The sequence below is a fragment of the Geotrypetes seraphini genome, chromosome 18 (assembly GCF_902459505.1).
Source record: "Geotrypetes seraphini chromosome 18, aGeoSer1.1, whole genome shotgun sequence".
Taxonomy (NCBI): domain Eukaryota; kingdom Metazoa; phylum Chordata; class Amphibia; order Gymnophiona; family Dermophiidae; genus Geotrypetes; species Geotrypetes seraphini.
This window is the reverse complement of record NC_047101.1, coordinates 29,426,977-29,446,606: the sequence shown is the minus strand read 5'-3', so window position 1 is coordinate 29,446,606 and position 19,630 is coordinate 29,426,977. Positions and strand designations below refer to the sequence as shown.

The following is a 19,630-nucleotide window of genomic DNA, read 5'->3' as shown; positions in this document are numbered from 1 at the left end:
GCATTAGAAGCATCATTATGGGGTGGCTGGGGCTGTATCTCTCTCTCTCTTTTTTTTTTTTTTTTTAATAAATCTTTATTAAATTTTCAAAATACAATTATGCATGGAAGTAATTCATATAAATATAATATTACAAAAAAAGCTTATAGATATTAATAAGCAATTATTTCCCCCCATCTAGTAATCAAGATGGCATCAGGTGCACAGCAGCAATGATTCTAATCTGTTCAGTTTGATCTGCAGGATGCTGTCTACAGAGCACTGCACATTTCAAACATCATTTATTTGAACTGTGTATTTAAAAAATGGCCACTATGATCCTTAGCCTTATTACTACTAGGGTCAAGGCAGCTTTTTTTGAACCGTGGCTGTAAGAATAGGAGCAAGTGGGGATTGCTCTTGCTCCCACTAGACACCAGGATCCCCAATTAGGACGAAAATGGGGATGGGGAATTGAGAGTGTATGCCAGTGGGGGGACTCAGTGAGGGGGGTCATTGTTGCTATCTGGGAGGGGGCTTGGTGCCTTGGGGAATCAGATGTTTTGGGAGAAGTTTGTTGTTGCTAGGGAAGGAAGTGAATGCCGTGTGTGTGTGTGGGGGGGGGGGGAGGGGGATTAGAAGGCTGGCAGGGGTGATCATGGGTCCTGTACTTAGGGAGGAGTTGATGGGGTCCATGTCTTTGAGTGTGATGGGGAGAATGGAGCTCTATAATTAGGGCATGTGGAAGGGGCGCTAGATGTTTGTTTTTCTCACAAGCAGCTTTTCTTTTTGCCAAACATTTTGAAAACTAATCTCTCCAAAACTTTTGCTATTACTTTCTTTAGTTTTTATTTCATCATTGTAAACTTTCTTTATTTAATTGTTGTAAACCGAATCGCGCTTCCTTAGGTTGATGACCCGGTATATAAAGTTAAGCTTTAGTTTAGTTTGAAATTGCTGCTCTTGCTGGACTTATGGGGAGCCATCAGCATGTCATCCCACACCTATTTTACAAGCAGCTCTATGTTTACTGAGCCTCTTGTAAAATAATGATGGGATTCTCCACATCTGAACTCTCCTCAACAGGTCCTTGGATATATTTGAAGCCACTGTAATGTAGCACATGGTGCTCTAACTCAGGAGACTCAAGCCCGAGACCTATGCTAGAATGGTCAAGGTACCTATGAAGATTCTACTTGGCAAAAGAAAACTGGCAGTGCCAAAAAAAATGGATTCAAGTGACTTAGCCTGTCTTTTATGACTTACAGTTTCACTTTTAGATTAAATTACTCACTTTTTCCAAATCCAATATCAATATGAGTTACAATCAGGTACATATATTTTTCTTTGTCCAAGTCCGATAATCTAAATGTGATCATCTCTTTGGAAAGATGACTAAAGTAGTGGATCCACAATGTTGAGAATAGCCCATTTTCATGTCATAGGCCTATAAGAAGTCTCAAAAAGTTACATTTGAGGTTTTGTCACTTTTGTATTTTTCACAAAAAGGATGGGGTTTGTACTAGAGAATGACACGGTAACAAAATTCATCACCGTTCCCGTCCCCGCGGATAACCGCAGGAAATAATCCCATATCATTTTCTAGTGTCTATTTCAACCTCAGTCCTTCTACACCAGCATTCTTCAACGCAAAGCTTGAGGGTCAGTGATTGTTGCCATTCATACTCTGATTCTTCCCTCTCTCCTTAAAGAATGACATGACGATGGTTTCCCGCGGTTATCTGCGGGGACGGGAACAGTGACGAATTGTCACCGTGTCATTCTCTAGTTTGTACAAATAGTTTGTTCTAACAGAATTCATTAACCTCTTTTTTTGTTTGTTTCTGATGACTTTAGTCATCTTTTCCTAGAGATGGTCACAGATTCTACTTGAGGAAATGGCAGATAAAGTGACCAGAAGTGTCAACTAGAGAAGCAAGATTTGAACCCCAGCTTCCTTGGCCTGCTACTCTACTTAAGTTATGTCTGTCATGGTCAAGTTACTCATTAGTGGCTGTGCTTTCTGCAGTACACTCAAATGAAAACAAAAGTGTTAAATGTGATATGTAGTAGAAGAGGAAGTCATACCTACCATAAGTACAGATCATTTTACTGGCTTCTCGGAAAAGCAGAATGCCATTAGGAGAGGACACATCAAAATTCAAACGCTGTGACCTGAAAATGAAAGCAAAACTAGAAATGGATGCGTTTCGGTAAATATTAACACTGTCTCCAGAATGACCTAATTCTGATCATATTTGTACACCACTCATAAGGTCTAGTAGGTATAACACAGTTGTGCTATAAGAGAAAAAACTGTTTGTTTATTTAGTGGAAGTTTAGATGATTAGCATCAAAATCAGTCGCAATTTGGGAGTGGAAGGTGTACTGTAATTATGGCACATTGTAACTTGTTAATTGTATATTATGTATGCTAACCTCGGGAGGATGGGATAGAAAATGAATTAAATAAATAAATAACAACTTTGAGTAGTTTACGTGATGACTTATTGAGATTTAAAATCGTTTTCCACTGGAGCAAATTACTCAAGCTGCCATTTGCTGGAGAGCTCACTAGTACCCCCTCCCCTCTAAAGCACATCATTATCCTCAGCAAGAGCTGAAAATACCCCTTCCAGTTCCCTACAACATGGAATTACACTGGTTGAGGGTGGAACTTTGGCAAGTTCATTTATTTCTTTGTTTTGAGTTCTGTTTGGTAATGTTCCAAGACTACTGTGCTAGAAGTTTAACTGCAGGTATCCTCTGGAAGAGCCAGAATAGGATGACTTCCCTATGAGAAAAGGCTAAAGCAGCTAGGCTCTTCAGCTTGGAGAAGAGTTGATTGAAGGCTTATAAAATATTTTGTGGAATGGAATGGGAAGACGTGAATTGCATCTTCAAGTTCACCTGCCTTTGCTTCAAAACGCTAATGGGTTCATCCCTAATCTACCTGTCGCGTTATTTTGTGTTTCCAGGCACCACTTGCACACATAGTGCCTAACTATTTACCTTCCCCTCCCTGAAGGGCTGTCTACAACACTATCATTCTAAGCTGGCAAATGGAATAAATGTCTAACCACCCTCATTACAAATGCTCCCTCCTACCAACTCTTCAGGAAATCAATTAAAACCTATCTCTTTGATAAATTTCTCCGACTCCATCCCACCTTGTTATATATATCACTGAATTACCAGCTGTAAATTTGACATATTTCCAGATATACCTATCCTCTCTCGGCTTACTAATGTAATCGAAGTTTGTTACCAATGTACTTGACAATATTTTCTGTAACATTGCTGTATATGTATAGTCTCTTCCTCTGTAAACCGCTCTGAACTGCTTGTGGTATTGCGGTATACAAATAAAGCTATTATTATTATTTACTCTTTCCAAAACTACTAGATAGAGGGTTAGGGTTAGGGTTGCTATTAAGTAGTAAATTTCAAATAAACCCTAAAAAATATTTCTTCACTTAGTGTAATTAAACTCTGGAATTCATCATCAGAGAATGTGGTAAAAGCAGTTAGCTTAGCAGGGTTTCAAAGGTTTAGAGTATTTCCTAAAAGAAAACTCCATAAATAAGATGGATATGAGGAAATCCCACTGTCTATTTTAGGATAAGCAGCATAAAATCTGCTTCACTCATTTGGGATCTTGCCAGGTTGTTATTTTTATTTTTCTTCTGTTTGTGTGAGTATACTTCTAGCCTGTCTTTAATTGGAGCTCCTTTCAAAAACCTTTTTAGTAATTGTACACCGCCTTGGACCATGCACTGAATAAAGCAGGTATATCAAGAATCAATAAACATAAACAAATTTGTGACCTGGACTGGCCACTTTTGGAAAACAGGATACTGGGCTTGATGGCCCTCCGGTCTGTCCCAGTATAGCTACTTTTATTTTATTAAGACATTCTTAAGGTTATTAAATTCCAATGCTCCATTCCAAGAAGAGGAACCTGTGCAGAGTGCAAAATATATATATGTTTTTTTAAATTTTAGTATTTATACACTACTTATAGCCTAAGTAGTTTATATTCAGGCACTCAAGTGTTTCTCCCTATCTGTCCTGGTGGGCTCACAATCTGACTAATATACATGGAGCAATGGAGTGCTAAGTGACTTGCTCAGGGTCACAATGAGCAGCACTGGGATTGAACCTGCAACCTCAGGGTGCTGAGGCTGCAGCCCTAACCACTAGGCCACTCCTGCACTCTGACTAGATGGATCATATGTCTTGATATAGAACATAAGCAATGCCTCCGCTGGGTCAAACCTGAGGTCCATCGTGCCCAGCGCATTCCAGGTGTCCACCATACGTTGGGTAAAGAAGAACTTCCTAGCATTCGTTTTCAGCTTTTCCGAATGCCCTCTTGTTCTTTTATTTTTCGAAAGTTTGAAGAATCTGTCCCTTTCTACTCTCTCTATGCTCTTCATGATCTTGTAAGTCTCTATCATATCCCCGCTAAGTCTCCTCTTCTCCAGGGAAAAGAGTCCCAGTTTTTCCAATCTCTCAGCATATGAAAGGTTTTCCAAACCTTTTATCAGATGTGTCGCTCTCCTCTGAGCGCTCTCGAGTATCACCATATCCTTCTTAAGGTACGGCGACCAATATTGGACGCAGTATTCCAGATGCGGACGCACCATCGCCCGATACAACGGGAGGATAACTTCTTTCGTTCTGGTTGAAATACCATTCTTGATTATGCCTAGCATTCTGTTTTCCTTCTTAGCGTCTGCTGCGCATTGTGCCATCGGCTTCATTGTCATGTCCACCATTACCCCCAAGTCCCTTTCTTGGGTACTCTCCTTCAATAATATCCCTCCCATCGTATAGTTGTACCTCGGATTTCTGTTTCCCACATGTAATACTTTACATTTCTCAACGTTTAACTTCATCTGCCATCTCGTCGCCCTTTCCCCTAGTTTGTTCAAGCCCCTTTGCAATTCTTCGCAGTCCTCTTTAGTCCGAGCTCCACTAAATAGTTTGGTGTCGTCTGCAAATTTTATTATCTCACACTTCATCCCTGTTTTTAGATCATTTATGAATATATTAAATAGCAGCGGCCCGAGCACCGAGCCCTGCGGGACCCCACTCGTGACCCTCCTCCAGTCCGAGTAATGGCCCTTCACTCCTACCCTCTGTTTCCTACCTGCCAACCAGTTTCTGATCCATCTATGTACGTCTCCTTCCACCCCATGGTTCTTCAGTTTCCGGAGTAGGCGTTCATGGGACACCTTGTCAAAGGCTTTTTGGAAATCTAGATATTTGATGTCTATGGGGTCTCCTTTGTCCATCCGTTTGTTAATTCCTTCGAAGAAGTGTAATAAGTTCATTAGGCACGATCTCCCCTTGCAGAAACCATGTTGGCTGGTTATCAGAAGTTCGTTTCTTTCAAAATATTCATCGATGTTTTCGTTTATCAGTGCTTCCACCATTTTCCCCGGAACCGAGGTCAGACTCACCAGTCTGTAGTTTCCTGGGTCACTTCTTCATCTCTTTTTAAAGATGGGCGTAACGTTGGCTATCTTCTAGTCCTCTGGGATCATGCCTGTTTTCAGGGATAGATTGCAAATTTGCTGCAGTAGTTCCGCTATCTCCTCCTTTAATTCCTTCAGAACCCTTGTGTGGATTCTGTCCAGACCCGGGGATTTGTCAGTTTTTAGTTTTTCTATCTGCCTACGTACATCTTCAAGGCTCACTTCCATGGATGTTAATTTTTCTGCTTGATTTCCATTGAAGAATTGCTCAGGTTCCGGTATGTTGGATGTGTCTTCGTTTGTAAATACAGATTTGTCAGTTTTTAGTTTTTCTATCTGCCTACGTACATCTTCAAGGCTCACTTCCATGGATGTTAATTTTTCTGCTTGATTTCCATTGAAGAATTGCTCAGGTTCCGGTATGTTGGATGTGTCTTCGTTTGTAAATACAGACGAAAAGAACATGTTAAGTCTTTCTGCCACTTCTTTCTCCTCCTTCACCACTCCCTTCCTGTCTCCGTCGTCCAGCGGTCCCACCTCCTCCCTAGCCGGTTGCTTCCCTTTAACATATCTAAAGAACGGTTTGAAATTTTGTGCTTTCCTGGCTAGCCTCTCTTCATACTCTCTTTTGGCTTTTCGAACCACTCAGTGACATTCTTTTTGATACTTCCTGTGCTCTTTCCAGTTCCCCTCGGTTTTGTCCTTTTTCCATTTCCTGAATGAATTTTTCTTATTGCCTATCGCTTCCTTCACTATTTTAGTTATCCACGCCGGGTCTTTTGTTCAACTCTTTTTGCACCCCTTTCTGAATCTGGGGATATACAGATTTTGTGCCTCGCTCACCGTGTTCTTGAGAAAAGACCAGGCATGTTCTACCATTTGCCATTTCTTGGAAGTGTTCCTAAGTTTCTTCCTTACCATTTCCCTCATTGCTTCGTAGTTTCCTTTCCTGAAGTTGAAAGTTGTCGTTATGGTTCTCTTTCTTTTCGGTATTCCTACCTCAACCTTGAACTTGATCATGTTATGATCGCTGTTTCCCAACAGTCCCACTACCTCTACTTCCTTTGCAGGTCTCCTTAACCCATTTAGGATTAGATCCAGAGTGGCATTTCCTCTCATTGGTTCTCTAACAAACTGCTCCATGAAACAATCTTGTATAGCCTCCAGGAATTCTGTCTCCCTAGCGCATTTTGAGCTTCCAAGACTCCAGTCTATTCCGGGGAAGTTGAAGTCTCCCATAATAACCGTGTTACCGCTTTTGTCAACATTTACTTTGTTATTATCTTACTATAAAATATACCTAGGTGGTTGGACACTAATCTGCTGCATGCCTCATATTCTGACAATGTGGCTATGCCCATTACCCCTCTCTTCAAGTCACTTCATTGGCATACAGTTCAAACTCCTCTTACTGATCTACAAGTGTATTCTCCTCATATTCCCCCCACCAGTTAAGTCTCTCTTATCTGTACCCTTCTCCTCTACAGTCAGCTTCAGACTCCATCCCTTTTACTTTACTGCACCATATGACTGGAACAAACTGCCTTACTCGGTACGCCAAGCTCAATCTCTGGTAGTATTCAAATCCAGGCTAAAAGTCTACTTCTTTTAAGATGCTTTCAATTCCAAACTCCAACCCATCTTTCTTATCATTCCCTCTGTAATTTCCCCTCCTGAGCACTCTGCATTGATGCACCTTCTTGTCCAATCTGTCTATCTTGACCAGATTGTAAGCTCTTTGAAGCAGGTACTGTCTCTTCTCTATTTTGATGTACATGGCTGTGAATCAATAGTGGTGCTATAGAAATGATTCATAGTAGCAAGAGTAGCTTCCTAGATCACTTGCAAGCCTCCTTATTGTCAGAATTTCCTACATTGCTCATCTTTCCTTATAAGCCTGGTTAACACCTTCAAATGTAACCACAGCTTCCCTTCAAATACAAATTTTGACAGTGGTTAAAGCAGCTTTAATGCCTTGAGCCACTAACAGAAATAAGTAGCAGTGCTAGTAATTATGCTCCATATATTCTTTCTTGGATGATTTGGTTCAACATTCTTGTCTGCATGTTTTAATAATCTCCTGCCTAGATTATTGTACTACTATATACTAGGAACTATCAACTTGCTAAAAGTACCTCTAATGGATCCAAAATTTGGCCATTCGGCTATTAGGCCATAAGCATAATTTTGATTACAACAACTCCTTTTTATTCTAAAATCATTAGTTTCTGGTTTTTAGAGGCTACATTTTTGAAAGAGTTTAGTCCAAAGACACAAGGCACACCATATGGGCTCTCCACTTTATCTGTCTTCTCTCATTACACCATATATTCTTGTTAGGATATTACATTCACAATTCAAATATCACTTTCACTAAATGTCTTTATAGCACCATCCCTAATGGCTGCAAAAACACGAGGGAATGGTACTTTAGGGGGTGAAGAACTTTTGTGCACAAAAGAGGAGCAGAACTTGGGAGTGAGATAGTATGTGATAAACGTAAGGTGGCCAAAAAGGTGAAGTGAAAGCTAGAAGGATGCTAGGGTACACAGGAAAAAGGAGGTAAGATCTCATTTTGAATATTGTGTACAATTCTGGAGGCCACACCTTCAAAAAGATATCACCAAGATGGAGTCAGTCCAGAGAAAGGCTACTAAAATGGTCATACTTAAAGATTTAAATATGTATACTTTGGAGGAAAGGCAGGAGAGGGGAGATATGAAAGAGACATGAGGCAAGCTCCAGAATGAGAGGGCATAGGATGAAGTTAAAAGGTGATAGGCTCAAGAGTAATCTATGAAAAAACTTTTTTACAGAAAGGATGGTAGATGTGTGGAATAGGCTCCCAGTAAAGGTGGTGGAGAAGTGGGATCTCTTAGGGAGAGGAGATAGTGGATGCTGTGGATGGACTGACTGGCTGGGCCATTTGGTCTTTATCTTCCATCATATTTCTATGTTTCTAATTCATCTGAATCTTCATATAAAATTTAGGACTGAGATTAAGACTTATTTGTTTACTTGAGTTTCTGGTGGGCAGTAGGCTCCTTGGGGATTTATGGGTTGTGGCTGGTGACAACTTTATCTACACCCTTCTTCTCCCTCCTTTGTTAGGCTTCCCTGTTAGATGTTTGGAGGTCTTTTCTTTTTCTCTCATTTTTAAAAATGTATTATAAACCATTGCTATTATGAAAAGCAATATATGAAGTGTAAATTGGATCTGTCCACAGCGTCATAAAAATATACAAAAAGCTGTATTCTAAAAATAATCAGAAGTTAGAAAGGGGGACATTACTTATAAAACTGAATGTACACCGCTTCAATAGCCTTCAGGCTTACAGGTGGTATATAAGAAATTTTAGATCAATAAATAGCAAATGTTAGCACAGCTTCTAGTGTCGTAATAGACTGACTCTCACCTGTTCTGTAAGAGCTCTGCCATCAGCTTCATGATGGGAGTTGTGCATGCTGGCTCTCGGTACCACAGCTCAACAGCCTTCTGGAGAATTGGAAGGTATGAAGTGTAGCTTTCATAATAAGTTAAAGAAGGTAATGAACAAAAGCAAAGCTAACAGAAGATCTACTGTTTCATTCTTTGATAAGGTTGTTTGTGCTGGTATTCATAGAACAAAATGAAATTGGGAAACCAAAACGATATCATCATCCCATGATAACCTGATCTTTTATATGAGAAACTGAGGCAAATAATAACTAACAATTTGAATTACAATCCATCAGAAACAGTTATCATCAGTCTTGGTTTTCACCTTCCATCTTTATAAGCTGCATGGGCTTCTACTGGCACTCAAAAATACACAAGTGTCATGCAAAGCCATATGAGGGAGGAGGGGATTAGAGACATCAAGTTTCAAGTTTATTTAAAATTTTTTATACCGCTCAATCAGACTTCTGAGCGGTGTACAATAAAAATACAGTTTTCAACAAAAGTTAAGGTTTGCATTTGACAAGTAAAATCTACGTGACATACTCAAAGACAAATGGGAACAAATGGAAAAAGGGGTAGGAGAGGCCCAGTTTCTCTAATCTCTCATTGTACGGCAACTCCTCCAGCCCCTTAAACATTTTAGTTGCTCTTCCCTGGACCCTTTTGAGTAGTACTATGTCCTTCTTCATGTACGGCGACCAGTGTAGTATTCCAGGAGGGGGAGTACCATGGCCTGGTATAAAGACTTGATAACTTTCTCCGATCTGTTTATGATCCCCTGACTTCAGTGCCAGGCAAAATAGTGGAAACAATTACACAGTAACATAGTAAATGATGGCAAATAAAGACTTGAGTGGTCCATCCAATCTGCCCAAACATATATGCTCCATAAATTAATTATTTAGTTTAAACGGTCTTTTTACTTAGATATTTTTGGGCTAGAAACCCAGAACCCTGCCCAGTAGTGTGCTTAGGTTCCATCTCCATCAAAGCTCACTCTAGCCCATCTTAACCATCCCAGCCATCAAAACCCTCCCCAGCCCATCCTCAATTGAATGTCCATATACTGGACACAGGCCGTGCAAGACTGCCCAGTACTGGCCTTAGTTCCTTCAATGTATACCCATTATTTTCTGATTAGAGATCCTCTGTGTTCATCCCATGCTTATTTGAACTCGGTTACCGTTTTCTTCTCCATAACCTGCCTCGGGAGCGCATTCCACGCATCAACTACCCTCTCCGTAAAGAAGAATTTCCTAACATTACTCTTGAATTTACCACCCCTCAACCTCAAATTATGCCTTCTGGTTTTACCATTTTCCTTTCTCTGGAATAGATTTTGTTCTACGTTAATATCTTTGAAGTATTTGAACATCTGAATCATCTCTCCCCTTTCCCTGTCCCTCCTTTCCTCTAGCGTAGTGGTGCCCAACCATGGAGGACCACCAGGCCAATCGGGTTTTCAGGCTAGCCCTAATGAATATGCATGAGAGAGATTTGCATATAATGGAAGTGAGAGGCATGCAAATCTGCTCCATGCATATTCATTGGGGCTATCCTGAAAACCCGATTGGCCTGGTGGTCCTCCAGGACAGGGTTGGGAACCACTGCTCTAGTGTATATATTTTCAGGGCTTCCAGTTTCTCCTCATACGTCTTCTGGCGCAAACCTCCCACCATTTTCGTCGCCTTCCTCTGGACTGCCAGATATGGTTTCCAAAATTGAACACATTAAAAAATAAAATTGTGGAACATGTAGACAAACATGATTTAAAGAGACAGAGTCAGCATGGGTTCAGCAAAAGGAGATCTTGCTTCACCAATTTCTTTGACTTCTTTGAAGGTGTGAATAAACATGTGGATAAAGATGAGCCGGTTGATGCAGTGTATGTAGATTTTCAGAAAGTTTTTGACAAAGTTCCTCATGAGAGGCTCCTGGAAAAATTACAGAGTCATGGGGTAGGAGGCAATGTTCAGTTGTGGATTAGGACTTGCTTATCAGACAGAAAACAAAGGATAGCGTTAAAAGACCATTTTTCTCCTTGATGGAGGGTGAATAATAGAGTGCCACAGGGATCTGTATTAGGACAGGAGATATTTAACATATTTATAAATTATCTGGAAACTAGAATAAATGAAGTGATTAAATTTGCAGATGACACTAAACCAATGTCTTCAATAATTTTTAAGTTGGGGCTACTTTGGATTCTAATGAGCTGAAGGAGAGTCACCAAATATCTTCTCATGACACTGCTGACCATTGTGTGACAATGACCTCCACCTCCACCAGCCACCTTCAAACTTAATTGAGGAGTATCTTCAATGTTGGAAGAATGTTCTGTTCCAGTAGGAACTTATCTAACCTTGTCTTGAATCCCTGAAGGGTGCTTTCCCCTATAACAGCCTCCGGAAAAGCATTCCAGATTTCTACCACTCTTGTACGGAATCTTTTTCTTTCTAATTTTAGCGAGTGCCCTCTTGTTCTCTTCACCTTGGAGAGGGTGAACAATCTCTATTTCTCTAAGTCAATTCCCTTCAATATCTTGAATGTTTTGATCATGTCCCCTCTCAGTCTTCTCTTCTCAAGGGAGAAGAGGCCCAGTTTCTCTAGCTTCTCATTGTACGGCAACTCCCCCTAGTCCCTTAACCATTTTTGTCGCTCTTCTCTGGACCCTTTCCAGTAGTATTATGTCCTTTTTCATGTACGGCGACCAGTGTTGGATGCAGTATTCCAGGTGGGGGCATACCATGGCCCAGTATAAAGGCATGATAACCTTTTCAGATCTGTTCGTGATCTCCTTCTTAATCATTCCTAGCATTCTGTTAGCCCTTTGTGCTGCCGCCTCGCATTTGCAGACAGTTTCATTGACTACAAGTACTCCCAAGTCTCTTTTCTGGGGTTCTCTCCGAGTATAGCTCCGGACATTCTGTATTTGTGCATATGATTTTTGTTACCGACATGCATCACCTTGCACTTATCCACACTGAACCTCATTTGCCATTTCGCAGCCCATTCCTCGAATGTGTTTATGTCTCATTGTAGGCCTTCACAGTCCTTATGTGTCCTCACTACTCTGAATAACTTTGTATCGTCCGCAAATTTAATCACCTCACTTGTCGTGCCAATTTCTAGATCATTTATAAATATGTTGAAGAGCACAGGCCCGAGCACCGAACCCCGCGGCACTCCACTCGTGACGCTTTTCCAGTCCAAGTATTGTCCATTTAACTCCACTCTGCCAACCAGTTTTTAATCCATGGTTTTTAATCCTCGATTCCATGGCTTGCAATTTTTCGAAGTAGGCTTTCATGCGGGACCTTGTTGGTAAGTTTTAAGAAAAGATTTAAACTTAGAAATTTTCAAGTTCATTTCCTTGTCATTTTAGCCATGTTATACTCTTCTTTTTTTAATGTGAGGTTTAATCTTCTGGGTTTAAGGGATTGAAACATTTCATGTCTACTCCTCCTGCACCCCTTCTTATTATACAGGTTCTACAGCTAAAAGTGTATTTCAGATTCATAATAGACTGACTATGCAGATTGAATATGAATTTAATAGGCTAACAGCACAACAGTAGCGAAATGTACTTCAGCAGGAAAAAGTGGCAAGATAATGATCATCTGTTTTAAATAGGAAGTGAATTACCTACACAATGATTTAAATAGTGTAACAGTGAGGATAAGATATGCACATTAGAAATCCAGGGCTACTCTCTCTTTCTGTGATATCAAGAAGAAATCAGATAGACAACATGCTTTCCTTGACTCACTTTCAAATTACATCAGCACAAAGTGAAGTAACAATGTGATTTGTGTTTATATAATGATTAATTTTGTAATGGAGAATTTTTAGCTGTATGTATAAATTATGGCTCATTGAGATTTGAGTGTTCTATTGTTTTTCCATTAGAATTGTTATTATTGAGATGTTGTCTCTTATAATGTTTTATGAAGAAAAAAAAATAACTTTTGCTCTTAATCTTTTCTTTTCTATTTTTAATGGAGTTCTTTTCTTGATGAATGCAAATTATACATTGTAAACCGCTTGGATCCTTTTAGGCCGTTATGCGGTATATAAAGTTTTTAATAAACAAATACAGTATCAAGCATCCCAAAACAACTAAAAACCTGAAACTCAACAATGTCCATTACCGTTCTTCTGAAATGGGGATGTGTCAAACATGCATAAAATATCAAATGAAGTAGCAAAATGCCACAATAAATTATCAGTAGAACATCAGTGTAAAGTGAAATTTCAGATACACCGCTAAGTGGTGCTACACAAATTAAAGAATACAGAAGACCTCCACATTTATGAAGGTGCAAAGCAAATAAACTTCACTAAAAATGGAATCTTCATGCACAGAATCAGACTCGATCTTAGAAAAATAAGAAGCTCTTATGCATAACTGTAAGCGCTCCCACACTGTGGAATACTTAACCTCTAACCTTGAGACAAGAAAAGAATCTCAATAACTTTTCAGAGATGCTTTAAGATTTATACTTAATTTTTTTATTCAAAATCTCAGACGTCAGGCCTTTCATTAATGATTCCTTTTGCTTTTTACCTCCCCTTTCTTTTATTTTATGCAATGTATCCTCCCCATTTGCCCATCTGTATCATGTTGTGTCTGTATGGTAATTGTGAATTGTTCCCTTTATTTAATTTTTTTTTAATCTTTTTAAATCTTTGTATTAATTGGAAACTGCTTTGACTATAAAAGCAGTATATCAAGATTTAAATAAACTTGAATAACTTTCATCATTTAATTACATTTCATTCATTTGTGAAATATTTTGAAGAAAAGTACAACCCACAAATGTTTATAAAAACGTAAAAGTGGCTTACTGCATGAACTCCCCCCTTCCTTTTTTTTTAAACTAGAAAACACTTTTTGCTTTTCCTCCAAATATATGCCTTTATCCTCTTGCCTGAAGGAAACCTATAAATCTTGTCTCAGTTGAATGAGCACCATTTATCATATTCATTTTCTTGTCAATACAATTATGAAAAGCCTTTGGCCCTTTGCCAAGGAACCCGATTTGCTAGGGAAACCCAATTATTATAAGGAAGCATGGAATTAAACACAAGGGCTCCACCTCACTATTCAGTCTAACATTGTTTCCACTAGAAGGAGTTCTATGACCCCTGGCCTTGTTTTCATGTTCAACTTTCCTAAAATTAGTTCTTCTCATTCTTACTATCAGCTGTTTGGACAGTAAACCCCAGAGTTATTCTAAGTTTGTATTATAAGATAGTAAACAGTACAGAATATACATTTTTAAAATAAACAACAAATAATAAATATAAACAGCTTTAAATGTATTTTCTAAAGGCAAGTAAGTACTTCTGTGCCTTTACAAAATAGGATTTGGCACCAGTCCCAGCAGCATGCAAATGCTGGCACAAATTTACACTTTGCTTTGACGTTGGTATAAATGTGTGGGTATTCTACGCATGTACTCACACATACTCATGGCACAACTTTGCTCCTCCTTCATACAAACTGTTTCCTAAGATTCCCTACATGTAGCACATGTGGTAGGAGCTCTCTTGTCACTACGTGTGCTCAGTATGCAGTGGAGGCTAAGAAAGCAAATAGAATGTTAGGAATTATTAGGAAAGAAATGGAAAACAAAAATGAGAATACTGCGTGCAATTTTGGTCACCTTATCTCAAAAATAAGATATAGCGGGAATTTTCAATATGACATCTAAATCTGATTTTTGATGTTTGGGGAAAAACATTCAAAAATCAAGTAGAGAAAATGGCCATTTTCAAACCTGAAAAACATCTGTTTTTTTCCCCAAACATGACCCATTTCCTAGATGTGTTTGACCTCAGTGCATCTATCTTTTGAACCCTTTTTGAAAAACAAAATGAACAATGCACAAAAAGCAGCCATTGTGATGTAGAAGGAGCTAGCCTTTTTAGATCAGCCTCACACAAATCCCAGCACAGCAGTGGAGCACACTAGGGGGCAGTGGCACTGCAGTGAACTTCACATAAAAAGTTCCAGGTACACACTTCGCCATAACCCACTTACATTGTGTGGTGAGCCTTCCAAAACTCATCCAACTGTACTGTATACCACCCATGTAGCCCTGACTGACCTGGTAACACTGTTCTCCCTTAATAATGCTTGGGAAGCAAAACTTAGCTGTTTACCAGCATGGCACATAGGTCTGCGGGGATGTCTTATGATTCAATAGCAAGTGATAATTTAAGTCATTGTTGCTAAAGAAAATTACTAATGAAGTATGATTAAACAGAAACTATGTGACTTGAATAGAACCAATAGAATATTGCTGAAGAATGCAATTTGTAATTGGCTCCTAGTGAAGCAATTGTAATCTAATTGGAAGATGTACTAACTATGTATGTTTAAATAACGAATTAATTAATTAATGTCATAATCCCAATAAAATGGCCAGTCACTTATAATTGGGTGAGGTGGGTGAGACTTTTTGGATGTTGTCCTACCAGTTCGTAGGGTGCCAAAAAACTCCCAAGGCCTTGAATGTTTAAACTACATTTTTGTGTCTGGTAGTTTTTTTTCCTTGGCCTTCTCTGGAGATAGAGATAAGAACTGAGGGGGTATGCAGCCTGTTCATGTAGTTATTTGGACCAAACAGTTTGGTGTTGTATGCAGATCTATCTCTGTAGGACGTCAATGAATTTATATTCAAGTAAGACCAAGGTCCATAGGTTTTTTTTGAAACAGCATGATAAGGAACTGCAGGCATTATTAAGAGAGGCTGCAAGATATATTAAGAGAAGCTGTAGGTTAGTGTTATATTAAGAAAAGCCAAGGGGGCAGGTGTGGCTTTTACTGATCGGGGTCATGTCCATCTCTTGATGGTACTCAGTGATTAATGAAATAAGGTTACCCCCTAGATGGCATGATGTCTGTGGGGAGCTATTACAGTCTGTGTACCAGGCAAGACATGATAAGAGGCATGGATAGAGAGATTTATGTGTGTATTGAGCTCAGTGTAAAGACGTTTTAATGTAAGATAGTAAAATCAGTACACTGTAGGGAATACTAATGGATGCTTCAAGGGTTAAAATTAAATGATAGTGACAATATTTTTGAGTACTCTATTTAAATTGTTACATTCTTTCTTATCACTACTGAAGGTAGCTGAGCCATCTCAAATCCAGGAGCCTTTTGGATACAATATAGTGTGTCCACCTTCTTGGGTACAACCTGAGGGGAGTTTCACAGTTCTTCACCAGTGCATCTTCCAGGGTAGGGTGCAATGATACTGTAACCCCTTCTTTGAGAAAAGAATCAGTCCTAGAGAGAGGTTTGCTGTCTGCCTGGAGCCAGGGTCCGAGATGTCACCGCCTGTCTTGATAGGCTTCTCAAGCCCCAAGATCACTTCCCCATGGTCCTCATCCACATTGGCACAAACGACACTGCTAAGAACACCCCGGAGAACATAACTAGAGACTTTGGAGCCCTGGGTGAGAGGCTGAAGCAGACAGGAGCCCAGGTGGTCTTCTCCTCGATCCTCCCAGTTAGAGGCAAAGGAAGTGCCAGAGATGAGCATATACTGAGGACTAACGAGTGGCTTCAAGGATGGTGCCGGGAAATAAACTTTGGATTCCTGAACTATGGAGAGGCGTTGCAAGAACTTCAGGGACCAGACGGACTCCATCTGACCAGCAGGGGTAAACACGTCTTTGGACACTGACTAGCCTGCCTGCTTCATAGGGCTTTAAACTAGGTAAGTCGGGGGAGGGTACCCACTCAGATACAAGTGCAGTAAGGAACGATCCTGACGAGGTGAGTCGAAACTCCGATTCTAAGTCCAAAGTAAGTGCCCCCATGCAAACAATTCTCTAGGAATCACACTACCCCAGGTGGGAAACTCCCCACAGGGACTTAGCAATCACGGGGTATGGAGGGCTATGTATGTTAATGCAAACTGTTTAGGCAATAAGATTCTAGAATTAGAGACCGAAATAATGAATGCCGCCCATGACGTGGTGGCAATATCTAAAACTTGGTTCACAGACTCTCATGAGTGGGATATGGCTATACCGGGATACAACTTATTTCGTCAGCACAGAGAGGGAAAGTCAGGGGGAGGGGTGGCACTGTACATTAAAGAATACATAAAAACTACCAGAATCACAGATGTCAAGTACACCGGGGAATCCCTCTGGGTGAACCTGGCCAGAGGCAGGGAAAAATGCCTGTATCTTGGAGTAGTATATAGACCTCCAAGACAACTGGAAGACAAAGACTCCAAATTAATTGAAGACATAGAGAATATCACTCTACGGGGAGACGCTGTTCTGCTAGGGGACTTCAACATGCCTGATGCAGATTGGAACTCATACTCAGCAACAACCAGGGAGCATGACTCAAACAAATGGTATTGGAACCCACTAAAGCCCAGGCGATCCTGGACCTGGTACTCACCAACGGGGATAGCGTCTCGAAGGTCTCGGTAGGAGATAAGCTAGCCTCCAGCAACCACAAAATGGTGTGGTTCTACCTCAGGAAAGGTTTCCCTAGATCAAACACGAAAACAAAAGTACTCAACTTCCAAGGCACTGACTTCGAACGCATGGGAGATTTCGTCCACCGGACACTGCAGAACCAAGCTACGACCGATGATGTGGAAGCTATGTGGTCATCCCTGAAATCTACCATACATGAAGCGACAAGCCTCTACATTAAATCAGTACACAAACGGCAGAGAAACAACAAACCCCAATGGTACTCCGCAGAAATCTCGCACCTCGTCAAGGAGAAGAAAAAAGCATTTATTTCCTACAAACGAACGGAGACTAGGGAAGCTAAACTAGAACATAGGGCGCGGTCTGCAGCGGTCAAAACGGCAGTCAGGGAGGCCAAACTTCGAGTGGAAGAGACTCTAGCAAAGAACATGAAGAAAGGGGACAAATCCTTCTTCAGGTATATTAGTGATAGGAAAAAGAACACAGACGGGAACCAGATGGGAACTGCGCAGAATCAGATTCCAATAAAGCAGAACTACTGAATGAATACTTCTGCTCGGTCTTCACCTGTGAGGCACCGGGGCACGGTCCGCAGTTGCAAGCAAGGCCCAGCGTGGAAGACCCGTTTCAGAATTTCGAGTTCACACCTGGCGACGTCTACTACGAACTGACAAGACTCAAGATGAACAAAGCCATGGGACCAGAGCTGCGTGATGTCGTGGCATAACCGCTATCAGGACTCTTCAATCTTTCCCTAAGTTCCGGGAGAGTCCCCATAGACTGGAAAACAGCTAACGTCGTTCCACTGCACAAAAAGGGTTGCAGGGCAGAGGCTGCAAACTACAGACCGGTGAATCTCACATCAATAGTATGCAAACTCATGGAAACACTAATCAAACGTAAATTAGACGCAATCTTGGATGAGGAGAATCTACGGGATCCCAGTCAACACGGATTCACCAAGGGTAGGTCCTGCCAATCCAATCTCATCAGCTGGGTAACAAAACAGCTAGACTTGGGAGAATCCGTGGACGTCATATACCTAGACTTCAGCAAAGCTTTCGATAGTGTCCCGCATCGCAGGCTGTTGAGCAAGATGAAATCAATGGGGCTGGGAGAAACACTAACTACATGGGTCAATGACTGGCTGAGTGGCAGACTTCAGAGGGTGGTAGTTAATGGTACCCTCTCTAAAACATCGGAGGTGACCAGTGGAGTACCGCAGGGCTCAGTCTTGGGCCCGCTCCTTTTCAACATATTCATAGGGGACCTAAATCAGGGGCTTCAAGGTAAGATAACGTTATTCGCTGATGACGATAGTATGACACAGGACCTACATTTGTTGGAGCTTTGGTCCTCGACCTGGCAGCTGGGCTTCAATGCTAAGAAATGCAAGATCATGCACCTCGGCAGCAGAAATCCGTGCAGAACTTACACCTTGAGTGGTTAGACCTTAGCTAGAACTTCAACAGAACAAGACTTGGGAGTGATCATCAGTGCAGACATGAAAACTGCTGATCATGTGGAGAAGGCTTCATCTAAGGCAAGACAGTTGTTAGGTTGCATCCGCAGGAGTTTCGTCAGCCGGAAGCCTGAAGTCATAATGCCATTATATAGAACCATGGTGAGACCTCATTTGGAATACTGTGTGCAATTCTGGAGGCCACACTACCGAAAAGATGTGTTGAGAGTAGAGTCGGTGCAACGGATGGCCACCAGGATGGTCTCAGGGCTCAAGGATCTATTGTACGAGGAAAGGCTGAAAAATTTGTGGCTGTACTCACTCGAGGAACGTAGGGAGAGAGGAGACATGATTTAAGTATATTACCGGCCGTATAGAGATGGAAGAAGAGATTCTCTTTCTCAAAGGACCCTCAGCCACAAGAGGGCATCCGCTCAAACTCAGGGGCGGGAAATTTCATGGCGACACCAGGAAATATTTCTTCACCGAGAGTGGTTGATCCTTGGAACGAGCTCCCGGTGCAGGTGATCGAAGCAAACAGCATGCAAGAATTTAAGAGCAAATGGGATGCCCATGTGGGATCCCTTAGAGGGTTAAGCCAAGGGAACCTGTCACCAGGAGTGGGATCCCTAGGATAGTAGACTTGGGGATGGGTCAGTAGAGTGGGCAGACCCGATGGGCTATGGCCCTTATCTGCCGTCACCTTCTATGTTTCTATCTCAGCCCTAAGCCCTTCCTCAGTTTCCAAATTAAATGGGGTACACTTCTGAAGCCATCTCCCTGACAAAA

General features: G+C 41.0%; 1 protein-coding gene across 2 annotated transcripts in view; it reads right to left on the bottom strand.

The window, feature by feature from the left end:
- Nucleotides 1–19,630, bottom strand: part of RANBP17 (RAN binding protein 17) — a 548,236-nt gene that overhangs the window by 134,605 nt on the left and 394,001 nt on the right. For both annotated transcript variants that reach the window (XM_033927588.1, XM_033927589.1), the window contains 2 exons: nucleotides 8,879–8,986; nucleotides 2,072–2,154 (listed from right to left, as the gene is read on the bottom strand). In XM_033927588.1, the coding sequence (XP_033783479.1) occupies nucleotides 2,072–2,154; nucleotides 8,879–8,986 (191 nt within the window). The remainder of the gene's footprint in view (nucleotides 1–2,071; nucleotides 2,155–8,878; nucleotides 8,987–19,630) is intronic.